The 23,959-nt window shown below is 34.5% G+C and overlaps 1 protein-coding gene across 1 annotated transcript in view; it reads left to right on the top strand.

Annotated features, from left to right (window-relative positions):
• LOC111420909 (spondin-1) overlaps window positions 1-23,959 on the top strand; it is a 96,170-nt gene that overhangs the window by 70,139 nt on the left and 2,072 nt on the right. Inside the window, exons 2-5 of the mRNA XM_023053968.2 lie at window positions 12,143-12,354; window positions 16,010-16,114; window positions 20,092-20,271; window positions 21,913-22,187. Coding sequence (XP_022909736.1) covers window positions 12,143-12,354; window positions 16,010-16,114; window positions 20,092-20,271; window positions 21,913-22,187 — 772 coding nt within the window. The remainder of the gene's footprint in view (window positions 1-12,142; window positions 12,355-16,009; window positions 16,115-20,091; window positions 20,272-21,912; window positions 22,188-23,959) is intronic.

The following is a 23,959-nucleotide window of genomic DNA, read 5'->3' as shown; positions in this document are numbered from 1 at the left end:
AAAATTTGATAGAATTTAACTTCAAAGGTAAAAAAATTTGAAGTTTCTTAATAACCTCAAAAAGTTTCATTTCTTAATTGCAAACTCCTCTGGAAAAAACTGTATGTATCTTTAATTCCATTATTTAAATTGCCAGGTTTTAAACATTATTACTAACCCAGAAACACAACACCAGACGCAAAAATTATAAATTTAAAAGCAGCAATTTATAAAAGTATGCACTTTTTCTCGAGTAATAGTAACAATTTTATGTTTTTGTTAGTGAGAATCTAAAGTTTCACCAATTACATTAGCTTTCATGTTATCCTCAATCCAGTCTCATGTGTCCTATTTCCGTTCAAGCAAAAATTGATGCTGATTTATAGGATTTAGCGATTTTCTCTATAAATGCTATATAAAAGAGAGCAAAAGAGAAAGTTGTAAACAACTCCAAATAATTTTTGTTAAATTGATGAATAATTTGTGCATGAGTAAATATCTTTATTTTTTAGATGACTAATTGAATTATGTGGTCGTTACAAATTTACACCAACCCAAATCTATATGTTCTCCTACTAATCTCGAGAAATTAGAATTATTAAGAGTACCGACAAATGCAGAAAAAAAGTTTTGTCCTTTAGTTGAGTTTGCTACAAATACTTCTTACCAAGCTTGTATGTAGGTTATCAGCTATGTATGTACATGAAACAGTTTGAAAGAATCCATTACACATACGGAATGCATATTCATAACCGTTTTCAATAGGTAGATCCGCTAGAATCCTAGTTTAATTAAAGAATCATCTTAACATTTTTTAAAACGAAGAGTATGAATCAACATAAGTTAATCAGTTGGTTTTGCTACCAACGAGATAAGAAGAATTTACAACAATTGATGCATAATCGTTAATAACTGAATACAAATACATTTGTAGTGCTAACATCAAAGCTGAACCAAATCGTATCGTTATAACTCTCAAATGAGCAACATTTTTGTCATGTACTCGTACGATAGTTATCCATCTGAAGATTGTTTCATCAACATCCACAACAGCCGGGGAACCCCCATCTTAGGCCATCGTTATTGGTACCTCGTTAGGTTGTTATAGTGTCTTTTGTATGCAGTTCAGTTTCTTAACGTTTACGTAATTGAAGTTACATTTTGGCACTGTCCTCAAAAAGATATTAAAAAAGAAACATTGCAAAAATGTACGGAGTGGAAAGACTTTTAAATTTTGCATCTAAGCCACATTTAGTTGTGTCAGCATCGAATAATTCAAAGGTCAAATTTTATAATTTTATACTTTTTTTCTCGTGAAGACGTCGTAACGAAAAATTCGTTCTACATGCAAGTTGAGTTAAGGGACCTACACACTATAGAAAACTAGTGGTGGGACGGATATCTGGCAACTATCCGGTATCCGGCCTATTCGACCATCTTTTCAAATCCGGTCGGTTACAAAATTCGTCGGATAAAAACCTATTACTTAGTACTTCACCATTCACAGGAATTAGTATCTCTTTTAGGTGTTGGACACTGTAGATAATAATCAAGTTCAACCCCAATAGAACTTTCTTGATTGAATACAACTTTATTCAACACGTTTTGGAAAATAATTTTTAGTTTTTGAGAAAACAATATATAAAATTTTGAATGTTGCAATTTTCAAGGATAATTTTCAAAATTCGCTACAAATTTAATTTCTTGAAGAATGCTTGTGGAAATATCACCAATTATTAATTAAAGTATCCTCTTTTTAGTGCAAAAAACCGTTTTGGAAAATCGCTTTTAGTTTTTGAGAAATAAATTTTTGAAATAATCGATAATTTTTTCGAATTTTACACTTTTCGCCGATTAAGTTTTAAAAATTCGTATAAAATCCATTTCTTGGAATATGAGTATGAAAATTTTCCAAAGTGTTAATATAAGTGTCTTCTTTCCAATGAACCAAGCCGTTTTGAAAAATAGCTTGTAATTTTTGAAAAAAGAATATTTGAAGTTTTGATAAAATTTTCGATGTTGCAATTTTCATCGATAACTTTCAAAATTCGTTATAAAATTCATTTCTTAAAGGATCCTTGTGGAAAATATGGCCAATTATTAATTAAAGTATCCTCTTTTTAGAGTTGCTTCGTGATCAGCATCAAAAAAGATAATTTTATATCTTGAGTCCAAATAAGTTGATATGTCTTATCAGCTTTCTTATTAATTTCATTTTTATTCAAATATCGTAATAATGTGGCAATGTAGGGTATCACTTCAGAAATGCACCAGAAGTTATAACCACAATGACCGGATAGATAAGCCGGAAAACCTAAAAAATCGATGAAACAAGCTACAAAGAAATTAGAGAAGAAAAGAATGAATATGAACCAGAATCGCTTGAAAATGTAAAAGTGATGGCAACATTGTGCCAGTTTGTTTCTACATTTAATGATTGTGACAAATTTGATGCTATGTTGGGTATGCAATTCTCGATAACAACCTCGTTATCTCAGTTAAAGTATCTGTAGATCAAGACGACAGTGAAAATAAAGAGGATATTGCAGACGACAACTGTCATGACACCTCTCGCATGCTGAAGCGTTCACGATGGTAATGAAACGTAATGGGAATATAATGTAGTTCAAATTTTGTTGTTAAAGCGAATGATGCACTTAGCAGACAGAAAAAGGATTTTAACGCTCACTCAGGCAAAAAATTTCAAATTTTAGACGTTCTAGTGTATATTTTCTTTCATTAGTTCTACTCGTTATAAAACATTTTTTCAAAGTCCATTTCAATACTAAATAAAAATTATGCCGAGGTTCTTTTAAACTTTAATGCATTTAAAGCGTGGAAAATTTTATGAAATTAAAGTAATTAATTATACGGATAAAGGTAATGGATGTGAATAGCAATTAGAATCAGACTTTTTTCTGCAACATGAGTATAAAATGTGGTGATGGAATGACTAATTTTCGTGCGCAGAAATTACAACACAACAGTGTGGTGGTGGTGGTTCGCATGCTATGCGAGAGGTACAGGTTAGCCACACGACGCGAGGGTTAGAATTAACTGTCGACCGGCAACGGTACGGAAATGCAATGTTACGACAGGCAGTTCTGCCGTCAACGCCGGAAACGCCGGATCGCCAAATTGCACCCCGCGGTTATTGGCTATATTTCCAACTGAGCCTCGGGCCGAGAGAGGAGAAAAATGCCCGCCTACGAAACGTCCGATCCGATTTTCCCAGACTCCATATATCGACACGAACAGCTCGTATAAAATACCAACCGTGTAACGCCCCATCCCCATTCAATCCCCCGTACCACCGTCGAGTGAGAGGTGTAAATTTGCCGGTTTTATCCGACAGAGGGGTCAAATGATTTACTTTTTTTAATTAAAACCGTAAATAATCTGCTATATAACGAGGGTAATTGATTTGGCAGATACAAACAATTTTCTCGTTAATTAGAAAATAATCAGGCGGAAATTTAAAAATTTTTAAAACCTTTTATCGTTTATATATTACCGATATAAATGTGTATAAACAAACATCAATAACGTGGTGCGACACGTGTTGAAATGATTAACAACGAGTCCACGTCGTGAACAGATGTGGTCCGACTGTAAAATATTCAAGTGACATTGGGTTCAGACAGTTTGCAACTCTATGCGAAATTCATCTGGTCAGTCGCTGACCCCTTAACAACCCATAAAAAGAGTACACGCGATTCCGTATTATTTTATTTTAATTCGTTTGATCATTCATCTAAAACGAGTAAATGATTCATTTCAGGTTCACGAAACATAAACTTTTATGAAGCTTAAACTAGATTTTAGAAATTCTCCTCAAACGTTGAAATAGGTCAACTTGAATCAAATTCGTTTCAATCATTATTAAAAAAAAAATTTTTTCGGTTTGATTCCAATATCGAATGCACGAAAAAGTAATTTGCCCGTCATTAACGTGTATTTATGCGCCTCCACCATAAAATGCACCGGCTATTAAAACGGATTCATCAAAAGGTCATAATTCATCGACAATTACCGCAATTCATTTAGACTTTTCAAAGTGGTACCTTTTTTTGGACTAAAATAATTAATGGCTCTATTAAAAATACTCGATTGCCCGCATCAAATAACAACACGTGATCATGGATAATTTATTATTTTAATATCCCGGTGAGTTGACACGGTGAGCGATCTATTTCTTCTTTTTATACGACAAGAGGCGAAGTTGCTATCAATATAAGAACCCCTTCTCTTGGCTTGGGATGTCCCCGCGGCTTGACAATCCGATTACAACAAACATCTATAAATTACCCCCAAGCGGAACATAGATGAAAAAAAATCTCTTGTAGTAGAGGAGGAGCTTCAGGGACTTAGAACACGACGGAAAACCCACTAGACTACACGACGCCGGCTTGTAATGGATTGTTCGACGATAGTTCCAATTGATTTTTAAGCCGGGGGTTGTGAATACACGATAAAAAGAGCAAAGGTATTATTGTCGTATCATGTCAACATATCATTACATCATATCACGATACAGTTGTTTTGAAAGGATTATAAAATGTAATTTATCTGTTTATTAATTGTTAAAAAGCAACTAATAGAAAAGTATTCATCATTCAACACAATTCCTACCTCTACATTGCCCCTTTCAAATAATCGTGAGGTTCGCCCATTGAACTAGAACTGTAATGTTGGTTCGAAACGATTATTCGGCCGTAACACGAATTCCAGCCGACCACTACGCAAAAGCCGCAGTAAGCCTTCGTGGAAATTTCATATCTTTCGGCGTCAGCGTTATTTCAACTAATAACATTGAAGTGCTTATGACTAATCTGATTAAAGGTTTAAATAATTTTTAGTAAATTAAAAGCAAATATTAATATTTATTTGTATTATATTTATTAAATCACTTTTTGTATATATTTTTTTTATAAATTCATTTAAATAATATTTAACGAAAATTATAGATGAATGGCCAACGTGTTAATTATTAGAAGTTCGGCCCTGATAATTTATTCCGGATAAGTTCTTGTCGACAATATACGGTGAACAGTGTAGCTTCCGTGTCTAAGTGAAAGCTCGTTATGTCAATTGTGGCCTGTACATTTGGACATAATAACGGTGTGGCCGCTATTAGACGATACAACCGCTCTGACGTTGTTAGTTGAAATTATGCTGACGCAGAAAGTTATGAATTCCCATTCAAAACCTTCGGGTTTAGCCTACATGTAATATATGTTATCCATAATAATATGCAAATAAATTGTTGAATAATATAGTTAAACAATTTAACGGATAATAATAATATTAAATATACAGTGATGATCAATAATTATATAGATTTAAGTAAAAACAACCAAGGGTTTCTTGCAGACGGCGTAATTCAAAAACATTAGAGTGTAATACATACAAAGAAATGAATTAAATATGTATTTTTAAAGTTACAAACTAAATTAATAATATCTTATACCCTTAATAAGCCATTAAGTTTATCTTGACTCATTCTTAACATTTTTAAAGAACAGTAGCACACAAATTAGTTTCAGTGCTAGGTGAATATTGGGGTGTGTCAAAGCTTTTTTGGCTGCGTCAACAAGATCTTAATGACTCTTTGTTTTTCCATAGTTTTAGCTCATCATGAGTAGCTGATATTAATTTTTTCTTTCATTGCACTTCATTCAATTATCTGAAATATCCTTGGTAATATTCTGAACATGTTTGTTTGAATTCTTCATCATTTGTGATGCTCTAAAATAGTTGATACCAAGTTCTGAAAAAAGTTTTGACGCAAATCGGATATCAATATCTTAAATACATGTTATTAAGTAATCGACAAAAACATTTACATTATGTCAGTACCAATTGACTTGCGTTTGTTCGAGGAGTCATCATTAATTTTTTATATGGTTCTTCTTTGTCAGAAGTTGCTTTTTAGCAACGTTCTAATTCGGCTGTATCTGTGCTTGCTGGTTATATACTGCGAAGAAAGTTTCTGTTATTTGATCTTGAAACGGATAAAGATGTTGCAAAACCAGTGGAACAAGATTTTAATGAAAGTGTTAACCCAAAATCTAAAATCACCCTGATTACACCTACAAGTTCCACAATTAATTCTTTTCCAACGGCAAACTTTTAACAGATCTTCTGGCTAGTGAGGAATTTGTGTTTAATTTTTGAGCAGTACTTTTTGTATAAAATGATGAAGTTGGAGTTTAGTTGATTTTTTCAATCTGTTAGATAAAGCGTTTTAAAGCCGATCATTCAAATGAAGAGCACATTCTTTTGACACAACCCAATGACTGTAATTTGTAAAATCTCAAGATGCACAGTAAAGAGGTGCGTAAAGGATGTCAAGGTGCACAGTAAATGAAGTTTTCGAGGATCGCTTCTACATATAAGCACAATTTCAATTAACAAAATCCAAGATTTTTGATTATTTTGTCTTTATTGCACTTTTACACTCATGGTGTTCATGCAATCCATAACGCAAACACAAATATGGTATAAAGTTGGATATGCTCACGGAACCTAAACATATGATCAACAAATATAGTACGGCATTTGATGCAGGAGAAACTGGATGTTAGATATAGTTTGTGTATGAATAATTATTATATCAGTAACAAACCGGCACTACAGCTTATAAACATTGATACGCTATGTATGAGTACAATAAGATTAAGTCAAAAGGACCTGGCAGTGAAAATAAAATCAGCTAAGGTATAAAAGGGAAATGTGAAAAAGGACTGTGGCGTGATAACACACATCTCCTATATTTCTACATAATTTGGCAATGACATGTTTTCGGAAGCCATAGTAATGTACAACTAAGACATGAATGGAGTAGATCGCCAAAACTAGTTGAAGTGATCTATTATCCTCTTTCTGGAAAATGCTTTAAGTAGTATCAAAAAGTAGGTATACATATAATTAGATATTTGCTGAAAATTCAAAAAGTTGGTTACCATAGCTAGATTCCTCTATACTGGAATTAATAGGATTGATAGCTAAGAATTGTAATTAATCAACAAATACACTTATCACGTTTTTTCTGAATGTGCTATTTCCACCGAAGCTTGGTATAGAGACTCATATCAAGATACTTCCTTATGTTGGCATAGTTATGGTAACTGCGTGCCATTAATATTAGAGAAGTTATTATGCAATCATTTTATTTGGGAAGTCAGTACGTGTCGATTTCGATTTGTTGAGTTTATTGCGCCACTTCTTTGTTTACATGGTAAAAGTTTACGAGCAGATTGTAGTTTACTGGTTGAGTTTTCCACGGCCTCTCACGCTCGGAATTATTAAATTTAATAACTTTATTCTTTTTGAAATTTAATAAAACTTTTTTAATAACTGCAATTTTGTACTTTATACTGGTTTATTACTAAAAAATTCGCTTTACATGCTTCGACTATACAGCAATGGTGCAATGGTGTGTTTCATTTGGTGATTTTGCGACAAGTTTATAACATATTTATTTTTACGTCACTTATAACAAGATGACGACGCTTCTGAAGATGACTATTATATATAGTATAGTCGAAACTTTTATTAAATTTTATTCATATTTTAGTGATCTAATGGATTTTTTAATTAATATTGGTAAAATTTATTCTTTTTACCTGAAAATTGAAAAATATAACAATTTCTTTAATCGTTCCATGGCGTTTCTTATGTCATGAACATTGCTGGGTTTGGATATTGAAAGATCTTTCTTGAATTTCTGTAACACCCCTTTCTTATCAGATAACATTATATTGCACGTATATGTGACTATTTCCGATTATATTATTACGAATTTTATATTCTTCATAAATATATCACAGTATTAAAGCCATTCGCAAAACGTGGCTAATATCTCTTATAGAGTCAAATATTTAATAATGTCTATAACTTTGAATTGTAGTGTAGGATTTATGTTAGAGAGTGATTTTTCAAAATTAAATCGCCTCGACACGTTTCAATCCGGTGGCAATTACGTGAATTGCCTTCGTTAACGTTTGAAGATTTTATAACGTCAAAATCAACTCTGTGGACACGCAGCGAAATATTTTATTTTCCCAAAAAATATATCGTGTTAATTATAAATTTCTTTCTATATTTTTTGCTTTTAACATGCTCTAAACTTTTAATATCTAAAATGTTCAATATTTGTCTTTGTCCAATAGTTTGGTATATTTTCGAAGAGGGGGTATATTTTAAACCACATTGATTGAATAAGTAATCCAGTAAAATGAGTTAAAATTTTTACAGACTAGAAACATTTCCCATATTTTTGCTTTGAACTACAACACTAGAATAAATTACTTCCCCATTTAGGAATAATTAACATTCGAATTCAGCCTCTCTAATTTTCGAGCTAGTATCTAGTTTACGAGCAACCTCCGGCATTAGTTTTTGTATATCAGAGTTTCCCCCAGCAGCAGTTTATAGTAGGTAGTCGTAGTTTCTATTAGTGCAGATTAAATCGTCACTACGGTTGCAAATTATCCCCCAACAGATCAATACCTGGACGCGCGTGATTAAATACGGTTTATGTAATGGGACGCGTACCTAGACGGTCGCTCATGAATGTTTAAATTAAATTGGTGACTAATGGGCTTGAGGTACCGTTTTAGTATTCGCATTTGCATCCGAGCTATTATTACCGCAGACATCATTCAAGTGTTGAACACTTTTATCTTCATCTCATTGTTAGTACTACTAAATACTGAAACTTTTATCATACGAAAGAATTCAAATTGAATAAAATTATGTTTAAATTAATATTTGTAATGTTAATAAGTTGTAGTTAATTATGGTAGAACTTTAGAATTAGCATACAATATTAATTGTAAGAAATTTATGTCCGTTTTCTTAAATTTATGAATATGAATGAAATTTACTTTGTACTTGTAATGTTATAGAAATTTCAGGATATTATAGCAAAATCCTTGGAGCTTAATACAAGAAAGTTTTTAATCAGGTGAATCTTCCTGATTGAATGTTAACGGAAACTTTATTGAAGCAGTAAGATATTGACATTTTATGCGTAACATGTGAAATGTGCATCAATTAAGAACTGTTAGGAAGCCAGTTATACAACATGAAACGATCGTGTTTGTTTGAGGATTGATATTATGTTGTCCATACACATAATTTTACAACGCTGTTTACAACGAAACGTGCCCCCGGTGATGTTCCGTCGATTACACCAATACAAATGCTAATGTGAATGGGTTTGTATGCGGTTCGATTCGTATTACGTTAGATACAAAAGCCAATCGCATTCAACGAAGCCTGTATACATACAGTAATATCTCAATACGTTCGGGATTATTCCAATCAATTAACATGTTTGATTGATAACATTCATTTTATAATGTTATTTAAAAAGTTATTATGAACTTTAAGTCTCAAACTAACAACGTTACAAAACACGAATAGAATAAATTAAGCATTTGCTAATTGAATAATATATCGACGTCACGAACGGTCCACTCCCTTCCGCGTATTAATCCGTTATATCGAAGTTTTCCAGTCACATGTAATTTTATATTAAAAAACGAGTCGATTTGGAAATGAAATGGTGTGTGGTCTTGCTTCCACACGAAAACGGTATTTTTAACGCTGAGATGCACCCGAAAGTGCAACCAGCAACCTTCCCTCCGACTGAATTATTTAGAAGTTCAATTCGTCTGATTGGATTTAGTCATTCAGATGCCTTGCATGCTGCCTTCTGTCAGTCCAGAGTGCAACGTCATTTAAAAAGGATAGAACTGGGCGGGCCAATTTGTATAAATTGAACCTGTACTATTTGCATTCAAGTACAAATATGTTTCCCATATCCGGCTACGTGGCATATAGTGGAGTTTGTAAATTAACAATCGACGAGATCAAAGGGTGTAATTTCGTATATTGGGGAATATGAACGAGATGCGTTGCACCATCTTTTATATTACTCGATATTTTTGTATTTTAGTTAGCTGAAAAAGTACAAATAAGCTTTATCGTCAAAATACGAGGGATACAAATCATACAGATCAAAGGAAAATCATAAATTTTTAATTTTAATTACTCCGCTTTTTTTCCATTCGGATAGGGGGATTTTAAAACAAAAAATAAATCCGAGCTTAAACGTGTTTTGTTGCACGGGTTTCGGGGAGGCTTTGATGTGAGATTTCTGTTTAAGTTCCCCGCAGTAATGATGTAATGCTTACTATCTGATTACTCTATTTCGTAATCCTCTGTGATGAAATTGGAAGGCCTCCAAGTTCCCCTGTTTACATCAAATTTTAAGTGCACGTATCGAAACTATAAAATCTTTGTTTACGACACCTCAGTACTCATTCCCATCATCAAAAATCTTTGTTTAAAACTAAGAAGTTTTAGTAAATTATATTTGGAAATGATATAACACAACACTTGGTTACTACCATTAAAGATAAAGTATACGGTGACACAGAAATTTAGAACAACCATATGCAACCAAGTCTCTTGCTTCTTGGCGTTGTATTCGCTATCTTAACACCCTCCTGCACCCAAAACTTACTATTCTCGAAATAACCTAACTGAATGAAGTTTGTTCAGCTTGTTCGCGAGTTATGTGGCTGTGGTCAGACGGAAGTTGTACAAGCGGGTATTTTATGGAGGTTACGCTTAATTCACTATTTAGCCGCGCGGCCGACGCAACAATTCAACCCGGGAAAGTCCCCTTAAAGTTTTCACCCCGCAAGCCTGATAGAGATATTTATAGCGGACGGTGCCTGAAATTGGGTTAAACCCTCGCAAAACCGACCCCGTCTCATTTGTACGTCCCTACGGCGGTGCTAACTCGAACATGTTGACGTAATTGATAGAGGAAGGAAAATTAGCCGAAACGTACCACGTCCGTCCTACCTAAAGTAACGACGTTACTGGAATGAATTGTTTGAGTTGATAAATAACGTGCTGTTTGGCTTTGTTATTTCACCTTCCGAATCACGTTTTGTTTGTTATATTAAATCCACATAAGAATGTATTCTCAAACAAGACATGATAAAACATTAATATCGGTTTGATGTAAATCGAAGAGTAGTTTAGAAATGAAACGACCCCGTTATAAGAAGTAATACCAATACATTTAATATATGGGAAAAACGATCGGAAGCAATTCTTCGGGGTTTGAGTAATGTTTTATCTAGAACCGTGGGTCACGAATGGTACATTTCGCACCGTTTTTCCCATTACAGAAATTGAATATTGATTATACGGTATCAGGCGTTTGATTCAGTCGAATACGTGCTTGTGCACGACTCGCCCTTCTCGGTCGAAACAAAAGCCCACGATCGCGCATCGAGTATGTCGAGAACAAGCTTGGACTGGTATCGGCCGTAAGTGGAAGTTGGTATTTCTGCACGAACCCGCTTTTATGGAGCTCGAGCGGATAAGCTTCTACATATGTTCGCGCAAAGTCCCCTTTTTATCCCTTACACGCGTTTCGATGAGATTCGACGGGCGGCGCGAGGTTACAAGGAAGTTATAAACGGGGCGCCACCGGAAGACGGAATTAACTAACTTTGAAAGCTTCTTAGCGAACGCGTACGAACACGTTCGTATCGAATAATAGCTGTAATGTTAAACGGGACCTCCCTTAGATCGCACGAGCTGTTGCAGACGGAAACGTAACGTCCTCGGCGCCTGGCATAAAGGCGAACGGATTTCTGGGTACGTCGTTAGACGCTAGTGTCTGGGGGATGCGGCGTAGGTTCCTTTGTAAATACTGAAGTCTACGTAATAAGGTAAATCAGGTTGCATGTTGGAAAATCGTAAACTAGTTGCTCGTCTCCCTCGGGGCGAACAGAGACGCTTTCCGTTTTATGAACGAGCCATAAACGTTTGCTTACTTCCCGAGTGCCGCTCGCGCTAATAAAAACTAAGAGGAATATATTAAGATGCCAGAATTTGCAATTATTAAAGTATGGAACTTTCGGAGACGAAAATGTCTCAGAATGCTGATGTTACATTCTCTTTCAGTAAACTTCCACAACACAACTTCCAAAACATCCACTTCATTATAAACTTTATAGCATTTATTTGTATAAAAAAATAATTTGAAACTGCTTTCTAATTTAACATTCGTGATACTATATTATTTTACTAAAGAGACATTACTAATAATTTGTCGTTTGAATTTTAGGTAGAAGCCATGACAAGTCATTTACCCTCTTCAAGTTGGGTCAGAAATCGTCACCAGGGGTGAAAGCGTTTGCCGAAACAGGTCGATCTGACCTTTTAGAGGAACAGAGTCAAGGCGAAGGTGGCATATACGATGAATTCAACGCTCCCCCAATAGCCACAGGAGTGGGACGCACCGAGGCGGAGTTTTTCGTCGATGGAAATCACTCCAAGGTAATGGAAAATTGAAGTGTCATTAAGCCAATTCGTTCAGATCTCACTCAGACTGAGTTTCAATCAATCCACGTTACGTTTTGAATAAACTAAAAAGATTCTACCTCCATTTCTAATTTAATCAATAAAACAACTACTTTCTTATTATGTTGTTTCTAAATTAAACTTAACGTGGATTGTTAGGATTTCTATTAAGTTATAAAATATGAGCGGCGGGTTTTGGCAGTCGAGGTCTTTGAAGTGGGTATACATACCTCGGCTCAGTAAGAGAAGCGTTTAATTAAGAACAGCATAATTAATTCAGTTTAATAAATCTGCTCGAATAGTCGGACGTCGTCGTCGGTGGACCCTACCAATTGAAACTTGCGCAATTCTGACACACGAACTCCCATAATTCTGGCTATATGGCCGTGATGTTAGTCGCGAACATTCGAAATATGAGCAATTAGCGCAAGAAATGGTGCATATATGATGGTGATTTAAATACAAAACAACTGCAATTAAAACAAAGTATTAATTCGTTTCGTAATTTGTTATTCTATACATATTATATTATTCAATTATAACTAAAGTTTCATTTAATTTCATGAAAATATCCATCCTTTTAACTAATTTAGTAAAATATAGATTTTTAGGTTTTAGGTCTAGTCTTAGTTCTAATGCTAGTGTTAGATCTAGTTATTCGTGACTAGACCTAGAACTAGAAATATTCGAGTTTAGCCGTCTGAAAAGACGCAATACCCAAATGATTCTAATTCTAAGTCTAGTCTTGGTGCTAATGTTGGTGTTAATTCTAGTTTTACTACAATTTAACGCTATATAACAATTAAAACTAACACTAGAGCTAGAAACATTCTGGTTTAGCCGCACATCTCTCAAGACGACTAAACCAGAATGATTCTAGTTTTAGATCTAGTGGTAGTGCTACTGTAAAACTAGAACTAACATTAGACCTAGAACTAGAAAATATCTAGAATGTTTCTAGTTCTAGGTCTAGTGTTAGTTCTAGTTTTAGTTCAATACAAATATACAACCTAGCGTTATCTAATGCTAACTAGTGCTACCTAGCACTGTCACTAGAACTAACACTAGATCTAGAACTAGAAACATTCGGGTTTAGCCGAACGTCTCTTAAGACGGCTAAATCAGATTGTGTCTAGTTCTAGGTCTAGTGTTAGTTCTAGATTTGATTTAATGAAAAATATACAACATTCTAACGCTGAATAACAGTTAAAAGTAGAAGGTCTAGTGTTAGTTCTAATGCTAGTGTTAATTCTAGTTCTATCGCAATCTAACTCTAAATAACAATTAATACTAGAACTAACACTAGATCTAAAACTAGAATCATTCTGGTTTAGCCACACGTCTCGTAAGACGGCTAAACCCGTTCTAGTTCTTGTGTTAGTTCTAGTAATAGTCAGTGATGGGCGCTGGGTAAATACCCGGCGGGTAGGTATTTCTAAAATGGGTATTTATCCGGGTATTTACCCCGACCCAGGGTAAATACCCAAACAGTGGGTATAAAAGTGATACCAGTAAAAATATATCGATTCCAATAAAATTGAAGAGGAAGACGATGAGGACGTTGAAGACGAGGAATTGTCAACAATCAAAGACGTATTATCATTAGACGAATCTGTCGTAATTTAGATTAGATCAAGTTATTATGATTATTATCACCAAGCAGCCCTCTGCGTCCATTGTTGGACATAGACCTTCCCTATTCTGTGCTGTTTGAATACAATTGTTGGTCATTCTTTTGACGTCTACTTCGTCTGTTCGCTCGCGGTCTTCACTCAAGCAACCATTTTGTCCACTGCTCGTTCTTCATTCGCACGACATGACCCGTCCAGTTCCACTTAAGCTTTGCCACAATGTTGACCACATCATTTACGCCAGTTCTTCTTCGTAGGTCTTCATTTCGTATGTAGTCCCTCAGAGTTAGACCCAGGATCGACCTCTTCATCTATCTTTGCGCAACTTGGACCCTCCTGGCAGTGGTTACCGTTAATGTTAAAGTTTCGGAGCCTTATGTCATAATCGGAAACACGCATTGATTGAAAGCCTTTCTTGGCTTTTTCTCTTGAAGATGTCTCTAAGATCCTTCTGTTTAGTTCGCTTGTTTGATTATCTCTCGATACACGAACCTCATAGCCAAGATTACATTGCTGTGAACCCTCTCAATCTCATTATCCCCAATGTTGATGTTCTTCTTGTTGATATTTAGCACGACTCTTGCACACACCTCCTTTAAGTCGTTCATCATTTGTTTAATCTCTCCAAGGCTATCCGATATAAGAACTATATCGTCCGCGTAGCGCAAATTATTTAAGCATTTGCAATCAATGTTTATGCCTTTTTGGGTCCAATCCAGTTGTTTAAATGCACTCTGAGGACTGTGATGAACAATTTGAGTTCCAACAGTGTCCCGCCTTGTTTTACTCACAATCAGTACTTTACTACTTTTACTCTCTTCAATACTTTCATGCAATTTTACCGTCATTGTAGCATTCTTGTAGATGTTATAAATAAGTTTGGTATGTCGATAAGCGACTCTGCATTCTTGAAGTGCTTGCAAATCTGCCATCAACTCAATTTAAATTAAATTTATAAATACCTCAAAATACCCATCTTGGGTAAATACCCCCGGGTATATATCCAGGATATTTACCCTTGAAAATAAATACCCGGGTATTTAACAACACTGGTAATAGTGCTAGTGTAAAACTAGAACTAACATTAGACGTAGAACTAGAAAGTATCGGGTTTCTACTCGAATGTTAGAAACACTAGAAATACTAGACCTAGGTCTAGTGTTAGTTGATTTTTAATTTTATTATAAACAAAGTTTCATTAAATTTCATAAAAATTTCCACTTTCATCTGATTTTGAACTTTTAAGTAAAATCTAGATCAAATTGGGTTTAATCATCAATTTTAACTTTATCACTAGAGATGTTTGGCATTACTTCCTCTTTGTCTACTGAAACAATTCACGTTGTAGTGCTTTGTACACACGTACTTCGTAAATAGAGAGGGTAAAGTACTACAAGGGATTCCGCAATTTCCTACTACTCAATTTGTTCTTTATGCGTGTTAAATGCAATTTCTCTCTGCAATTCGAATTTCAGTTTCGATGAGGCGAGCTCGCAAGCAATTTTGCGATGTTTGTCCTTTATACATACTGATGCACACAGATGTTTAAATTCCCCCATTAAGCATTTCACGAGGCGTTTTCGTTCAATTTCGCCGGGAGTAAGCTCAATTTAACTTTTAATGGGTCATTTTCGTTATTTGAGATTTAATCCCCTGATTGGTTAGGTTTCTAACCTCTTACGCATTTCTAGTCCCCCTTGAAGGAGAAAATTGTCAATTGATGTTTTCTGTGGCGACCGCTCCGACGACAACTTCGCCCTAATGAAATCGATAAGAGTAACAGATTGCGGTCCTTTTAGGGTATAGATACGTTTGTCTTCTGGGTCACCCCATTTTTTTTTGTCAGCGGGGAACTCTTAGGGACATTAATTTTTCCCTCATGTCTCATTCAGTCTTGAGTTATTGTGTGGTTCTACTTATCGATAAAAAATCGATGCGGAACTAATCAAAATAAGTGCTAAATCGATTAATTAAAATGACATGTATGTTTTTGTTTGCAGGTTTCCCTTATATCAAAGATAATTCCATCGCCGGATTGGTTTATCGGCATCGACAGTTTCGATTTGTGCGTGAATGGGAATTGGTTGGACAGCATCACAATTGAGGTGAGTTACTTGCAAACCACATAGCACTGTTTGATGAAAACCACAATGTTTGCGGTCTCCATTAAATGTACACACTGTATAGTCAATCAGATCAAACAAACAATTTTTCCGTTCTTAATAGGCCACGCGAGCGTTTTAAAAGCAATTATTACCGATAATCAGAAGCAAAAAAGATGACGCCATCGTGGGATCATTTATTATTATTTACACAAATATGAAGATTGACGGTCTGAATTAGCAAGTAATTGTGACGATACGATACTGTATACTTAACAAGACCGCGAGAGAGCACATTTGAATTTGAGTATTAAATCATATGGATTTTGCAGGCGCCATTTCGGCGGAAGGTGCAGACTGTAATTTAACTTGACTTTATTAATATAGTATTCACGGTCGGTTCGGCTTTTGTGAACTTCCCACTACATTACTACGTCTGATTAATTATTTTAAACACGCCAGTAAACGTCAGTCGGTTGGCGAGCTTTGTGTTGAATTCACAACTTCTCATAATTAATGATTGCTTAACTATGTAGTTTTACATCTAATTTAGAGTAATTTATTAAAAGTGTGATCTATACTATTCGCATACACTAATAAATAATAATAATATAATCAAGTAATAATAATTAAAATATCTTTGAAATTTATTTGTTATTAATCAAATGAAAAAACTAAAGCATATCAAAGACTGACAAACATGGTTTTGAAAATACTGAGAAAGTTAGAGCACACGATTTTATAAAAGAGAAACTGTCTGAAATTGTATCATTTGACATGTACCCCAAGAAAAAGGCAAATGCTAAGAGAAAACTTAGAGGAGGTAGAAATCAAAGGAAATTAATGATGCTTTAGAAGAAACCAAGGGATAGAGTTTTATTGTCAATGATGAAGAATAACAAATGGGGAACCGATTGTGAAAATAAATCGGCTTTGTAGTCCGTACCCAAACTAGATTAAAAAATAAAACGCCAAACAACTCAAACATACATCATATTATGGTCTTTCTCAACAGGTTAAAATATATTCAAACCTGAACTTCTGGCGTAATACTGGGCCAACAATTAGTTTAGCCAATAAGAAAATTACTAACAATGTTAGATTGTTTTCGTAAAGTTTAAGAACTTTAAAGTACGGTGACAACGTTTCAGAAGAAGTAATGGAACGAAAAAGATATAAGATATAAAGCATAATAAGATTTCGCTGCAAAAATCGTTATCAAATGCAACGATATCAAACAACATCTGGCGTGATTTTGTGCAAATAGAGTTTAAATAATCAACGTGTATTTAACTACCATTGACCATTGATACATACTTTTGCCGAGCTTTACTGGGCTAATTTTAACAATAAGAGAATAGGATATTAATGGGAGAACTCTTTAACTTTAATTTGTCCTTCATAACTTTGACCTAAGATTTATAGCTAAGAATTTAACTATAACAAGCCTCGGGGAGTTCTTTCCCTTACTTTCGTAGGAAGTCAAACTATTTATTTATTTCTTCCTCACATTTCTAGTCTTAATAAAGTAAATCTAGGAATTTTTCGTCGATTTTGAAGTATTTTATGATAATATTACTCAGATATGTTTTAGAAATGCTTTTTAAGGCACTAATGCCTTTTTAAGGTTTCTAAAATTTTGTAGGGATATTTAAATTTTTCATTAATAATTAAGAATATTTAAGAATTTTTATAGGATTTTTAGGAATATCACAAGGTTCCAGTGAAATTTTAATGCTTTAAGACACTTTTCAGCCGATTTAGGGAATTTCTAACAAATTTCTAACAAAAAATGTCTAACAATTTTGAAAAAATTTGCTAAGGCTGATTTTTGTTGATTTTCAGGGATTGTTACAATATTCCAATAACAACCAGAGATTTCTAATGATTTTCTCAGCAAAATTTTAACCATTTTCGAAAAATTTCTATCGATTTTCAAAGATATCTGATACGTTAATACTTTGAGAAGATTTCCAGTAGATTTCAAGGAATTTTCAGAGAATTTGAGAGATTTGCTTGGATATACAGAAATGTTTAAGAATTTTGAGAAAATTTTCCAATGCATTTCATTGAATTTTAAAGGATTTATATTTCAAATATTTTCTGGGGATATCCAGGAATGCTAGTGATTTCCAAATTATCAACAATTTCCATACAGCTTCTTAAAGCTAATACAAAATTTTAAAAAAACTACGGATTACAGAAATTCTATGAATTTGAAATTAAAGATTTTCTGAAAACTATTGATTTCCAAGGATTTCAAAGAATTTGAATAATTTGCTTGGTCATTTATTTAAGGTATTCGAGGGAATTTTACAAATTTTTAGCAATTTCTAAGCAATTTCAATTGATTTCCAATAACTTCAATGAATTGGAAGAATTTCCAGGAATTAATAAGAATAAGTTGGAATGTCTAAGAATTTCAGAGGATTTTTAATAATTTCAAAGTTAAATGTTGATGTCTTTCCGATAACTTCTATGAATTACTAAGAATGTCTACGGATTTTAAAGAATTTTCGAAGAATTTAAAGAAATATTTAGGAAAATTTTCTAGGATCATATACATATACAATCATATATAGACCTTCTGATTCGTAGCTTGCTGCCTCTTCTATTCTCCCAGTTTTATGGTCTCACTTTCTCTCCGACATTGCCCTTTGAATGCTGCTTATCCAGGCAACCTTTGGTCTTCCTTGATTCGTCTTTTTTGTTGGCACCCATGGCAAAGCAAGTTTAGGCATTCTTCGTTCTGGCATTCTTTCAACGCATTCATTAGCTGTTATTCTTAAGGGTTAAGTAAGATATCTTTGGATCAGAATATCTAGCTGAGATATATAATTATATTTCCTTATTCTACGTTCTATTTCCTTTCGTATTCTCCCATCTGTTGTTAATTTTGTTCCCAAATAGCTATATTAGTCACAGGTATCAATTTCAACACCATTTTTAACCGTCAGCTTTTCTTGTTTTCTAAGAATTTCACAGAATTAAAAAGAAATATCTAACAATGTGCATCACCTAAAGATATTTAGATATGTTTAACGCTTACCAAGGATTTCCAGTGAAGTTTGATTCTGAATTTATGAACAAGTTGCATAACCCGCCATAAATAGTGATGTTTAAGACTTTTTAGAAGAATATCCAGCGTTTTGAAGGAATTTCAGAGAATTTTGTGATCGAGTTTTCTTAAAATTGGAAAGAAAATCCGATATATCTAAATATATCTAAACGTTATTAATAGTTTGAAGGCTAACTATATATTTTTAAAGAATTTCAGATGATTCTTTAAACATTACAAAAGATTTCGAAATTTGAAGAGATTTGAAGCATTTCTTTGGATGCCTAAAAAAGTATATCATCTTCAATAACGTCTTGGGGGTTTTAAAGATATCGATTACGGTTTTCTCAGTAATTTTTAAAAATTACCAGAAGATATAAAGAGTTTTAGAAAGTTTCAGGAGAGTTTCTAACAATTGTTTACCAAACTAGATATTACTAGATTTTCAGTTTTCCCTGCTTTGATAAGCCAATAAAATCTTGTATGCTCGAAATTTCTCGAAAGAAATTTTTGAATGATTAAATAATTTCATAAAGATGTTTTAAGAAAGTACTTATGTAACAAGTAAGTATATCAATTATGTTTTATATCTTCCTTATAAGATCATTTTATTACCTTTTACCCTAGTACATTTACATTTTTATTACAGACTCTTACTCGGCTAAAACAAATATAATAAAAAAAACTCTTCCATCAATGTTATTATCTTCCCATAATAAGAATCGTTCATCTCAAAATCGCTCGATTATCGAAAGTAACCCCGCGTCTTACGATATAAAATTCCTCGCTCCAGTAGGCGTTCAGATCGCAATCTCCCCCTTAAGATCGTTACAAGCTATAACAAATAATTCAGGACGAAAACTTAAATTGCCAGTTTTCTGCCGGAGGTACAGCATAAACCGTTCTACTTTTCGCGTTGCAGGTGGACCCCGTGGATGCAGGTACCGATAATGGGTTCACGTTCACGGCCCCCAACTGGCCCACGGAACCCCAGGGGGTGGCGTATCGCATCACGTCTCGGTACCCATCGCACCCCGCCGGCTCCTTCTTCTATCCCTACATGAAGAGGCTTCCGGCTATCGGCACGTTCCAATTTATCAAGGTAACGACGACCGCAGAAATTACTTTATTAATTATTTAGCTTGTGGTTGAGTGAGCGTAAGTATTGCTTTTTAGTACCTACTTTGATTTTCAATCCAATTTTTGTTTTTTAAACGTTTCTCGTTTAAAAAACTTTTCTCATCTTCGTGAAATGCGCTAATATTAAACACACTTTCATTGCAGAACATTATTTATTAACTGCTCAGTAATTAATTACTGTATCATTAATATAAACATAACTACCTTTGACTTTATAACTTTAATTGAAAATATACCGACCACGAGAAACCTTTATAGCGTTTCATGATGAGACCATCGATACGATCCAATTTATTAAGGTATAACGAGGACCTCCCAGAAATTGCTTTATTAATTAGTTAGTTAAGGTCGTGAGCGTAAATATTGCTTCCGGTACTTTGATTTTATCTCAAATTAATGTCGGGGACAAAATCGTCGTCTCTTGTAGGCTTTTTCGTGGCGACGCCATCGACACGTTGCAATTTATCAAGGTAACGACGACGAACCCCCAGAAATTGCTTTATTAATTAGTGAGATGAGCGCTGGGGGTTAATGGTTACGGGTTCGGCGTGTTGGGGTCGTCGGGATTGCTCTTCGTACCGTAAATATGGGGAAATTACGCCGATGGGAGGAGAGGTGAAATTGCAAATTCGGTCGAGCCTGATTTGAATACACGGAATTGCCGGACGAGTTTTTCAGATTTATTGGATTGGTGTAAAGTTCTTAATTTAGGTTTATTTAAAAATTAATTTTAAAGAAATGTTTCTTAATATTAAAATTAAGTTGAGGTCGTAAATATAAGTCTTAAGCGATATCGATTAGTACCTAATCCAGGCGTCGATAACTACTTTAAAGGTTTAAAAGTTTAAAAGGAAACGACCGAGATTAGTGCACCAGTGGGAAAAGTGCCAATTTCGAGCAGAGTGTAGTGTTAATAAGTACAGATAAGCTAACTTGATTTGTTTTATAGGTTGCGCGGTTTCCACATAATTCCGGTAGTTTGTGAACAAGAGCACAACAAACGTCTCTAGTTTACGATAGCGCTCATGGCATAATGGAACTTGAGACAGAATTTGTCCTAATTTACCGAATATTCTTCGGGCGCAACTCGGCTCGGCAATGGCAATTTCCTGGTTTTAAACTAATGCGAAAACAGCCGCGGAGGATTAAACGTGTACAATTTCGCGCGATTTATAACGACTACCTGCGCCACTGCAGCCGTCGATATTTTATAATTTCATCGCGAAGTGGCGCCCATAGCGGAGGCCGCTTTTCTGCACCATAAAACTCTGGCAACTTGGCCGCTGTTTTCCACGCGGAGCTCTGCGGGATCTGTGAAATATGTTTTATAATTTCGCGGGGAAAAACACATATTTCACGCACGAGTTGCCGGACTAGAAAACTACGGCACCAGACGTGCAGCCCAGTTTGCATTGACACCCTCGGGATGTACTCCCAGATTTATCGTTTCGGCTCCCTGCCCCCGTTATCCGTTCGTGCAACTTTGCCCGAAAATTTGTATCGCCCTCGAGTTTTATATCTTCCCGAATACCGTATTTTAGACGTCACCCAACGGTGTTTCCGCATTTTTCAATTGTTTCCACCTGTTTTGGTTCCCTGCCAGGTCAAAGAATACGAATTGAGCGAAGTTTTTCATCACTCCGAAGACGACCAACATTACGAAGTTCTCAAGATGGAACACCTGTCCCAAAATAGTATCAATGTATTAAATGGAAATAGTGACATCGAAGTCGCAATTGAAGAGGAACGAAAAGAACAGGAAGTTCATCAATATCCAAAACCACATCAAAGAATGCAACAGTTCTTATACACTACAACTTCATCCAGCAGTTCACCTAATAAGAAAATAACGGAATCTAGCAGAGAATCTAATACGATGTAAGTAACTTTTTTACATCTTACCAAAAACAATTTTGTTCTTAAAACTTACAATTTCGATGTCTATTTATTATTTGATTATATAATAAGTAAATAATTTAAGATCGGAAAATATTAATAAAAAGGAAAATGTTATGGGTATCTCACTGTGAGTGCTAAAATGTGATAGACTCAATCTGGTAATAAATAATTAATGTTTTCCATTGGTAAACTAGTTAACATTATCTATACACATAGCCTAATCATCACATAAATCACAAATAAATCCTCTAGATTAGTGGTGGAACGAATATCCGGCAACTATCCGGTATCCGGCCTATCCGGCAATTTTTTAATATCCGGCCATAGCCAGATTAAAAATTCGTATAAAATCCAGTTCTTGGAATATGAGTATCAAAATCTCCCAAAGTGCTAATAAAAGTGTCCTCTTTCCAATGAACCAACCAGTTTTGAAAAATAGCTTTTAGTTTTTGAGAAAACAATATTTGGAGTTTTGATAAAACTTTCGATGTTGCAATTTTCATCGATAACTTTCAAAATTCGCTATAAAATTCATTTCTTGAAGGATCTTTGTGGAAATATCGCCAATTATTAATTAAAGTATCCTCTTTTTAAAGTTGCCTCGTTAGTTAAATCAGCATCAGAAAAGTTCATTTTGTATCTTGAATCCAAATAAGTTTACATATCTTATCAGCTTTCTTATTAATTTCATTTTTATTTAAATATCGCAATAATGTGGCAATGTAGGGTATCACTTCAGAAATGTACTAGAAAATATAACCATAATGGCCGGATAGATATGCATGATAACCGGATATCCGTCCGAAGGGATGCTCTAGATGCAGTTTCACCACTTATACAGTTTTCGTGGACCCATAAATTACATTTGCAACATTTTACCCAGTCTTCACTTGGAGGATCTTCATGCTTTTCATCAGAAATTAGGCAATAATACTCTTCCTCCTTCGCATCTCCTTCATTGGTCTTTTTTTTTCTTCCTTTGTCTGTCAGTGATGTAAATCCAAATAGTTGTGTTGAGCAATACTTGACTTTTCAATCACTCAGGCCGAAGCTGACATGAGCTTTATTGATTCTATTGTCTAAGTGTGATTTTCACAATTTGCTGGCATTCTGAGATTACCGATTTTTCTCGGCCGTGTAAACAGAATTAACACTGCCTTCTTACAGTTTAGCGAAAAACTTAATCTGTTAGCTTATTAATTCTCAATTATATTGAGTTCTATCTATATCCTGTTATATACTACCCCCACATATTAATCTATGATATCGATCGGGAGCCTATTTGATGGGGCCTAGTTGTTTTCACAATTACGTTCCACAAATGTGCTGAAAGTTCATCTTCTTGAGGGTAACATCTGGTAACGCACCAGCCTTTTTAAGGTTGTTATTACCCTTAATTAAACAATTCTTTGTTTAAGAAAACTGTCGATCCAACCATAGAATCTAGGCAGAATTGAGATTTACCAACGCCTCATTAATACGCAAGAGGATCTTCTTATCTTCTTCATTTTGCGTCTTCTGCTGAGATATGAAATTCGTTAAAATATCAACCTTATAATTTAGAATGTGGCAAACGCCACAAAAAAGTGTTCCTCTAAGCCTCGCTATAGCAGGGCTGGTACGATAGCATTTGGGCGAGAGACCTTAGAAGAAATTTGTTTATAGTTCACCAAATTTTTTCCTCCTTACGGTTTTCTTTAGCAAATAGCCAATTCTCTCTACTAAGTGGGTGGATGGTAACTCGCTGATTA

This window comes from Onthophagus taurus, chromosome 7 (genome assembly GCF_036711975.1).
Source record: "Onthophagus taurus isolate NC chromosome 7, IU_Otau_3.0, whole genome shotgun sequence".
NCBI classification, from domain to species: domain Eukaryota; kingdom Metazoa; phylum Arthropoda; class Insecta; order Coleoptera; family Scarabaeidae; genus Onthophagus; species Onthophagus taurus.
Note: the sequence above shows the minus strand (reverse complement) of the source record. Positions and strands in the feature narration are given on the sequence as shown.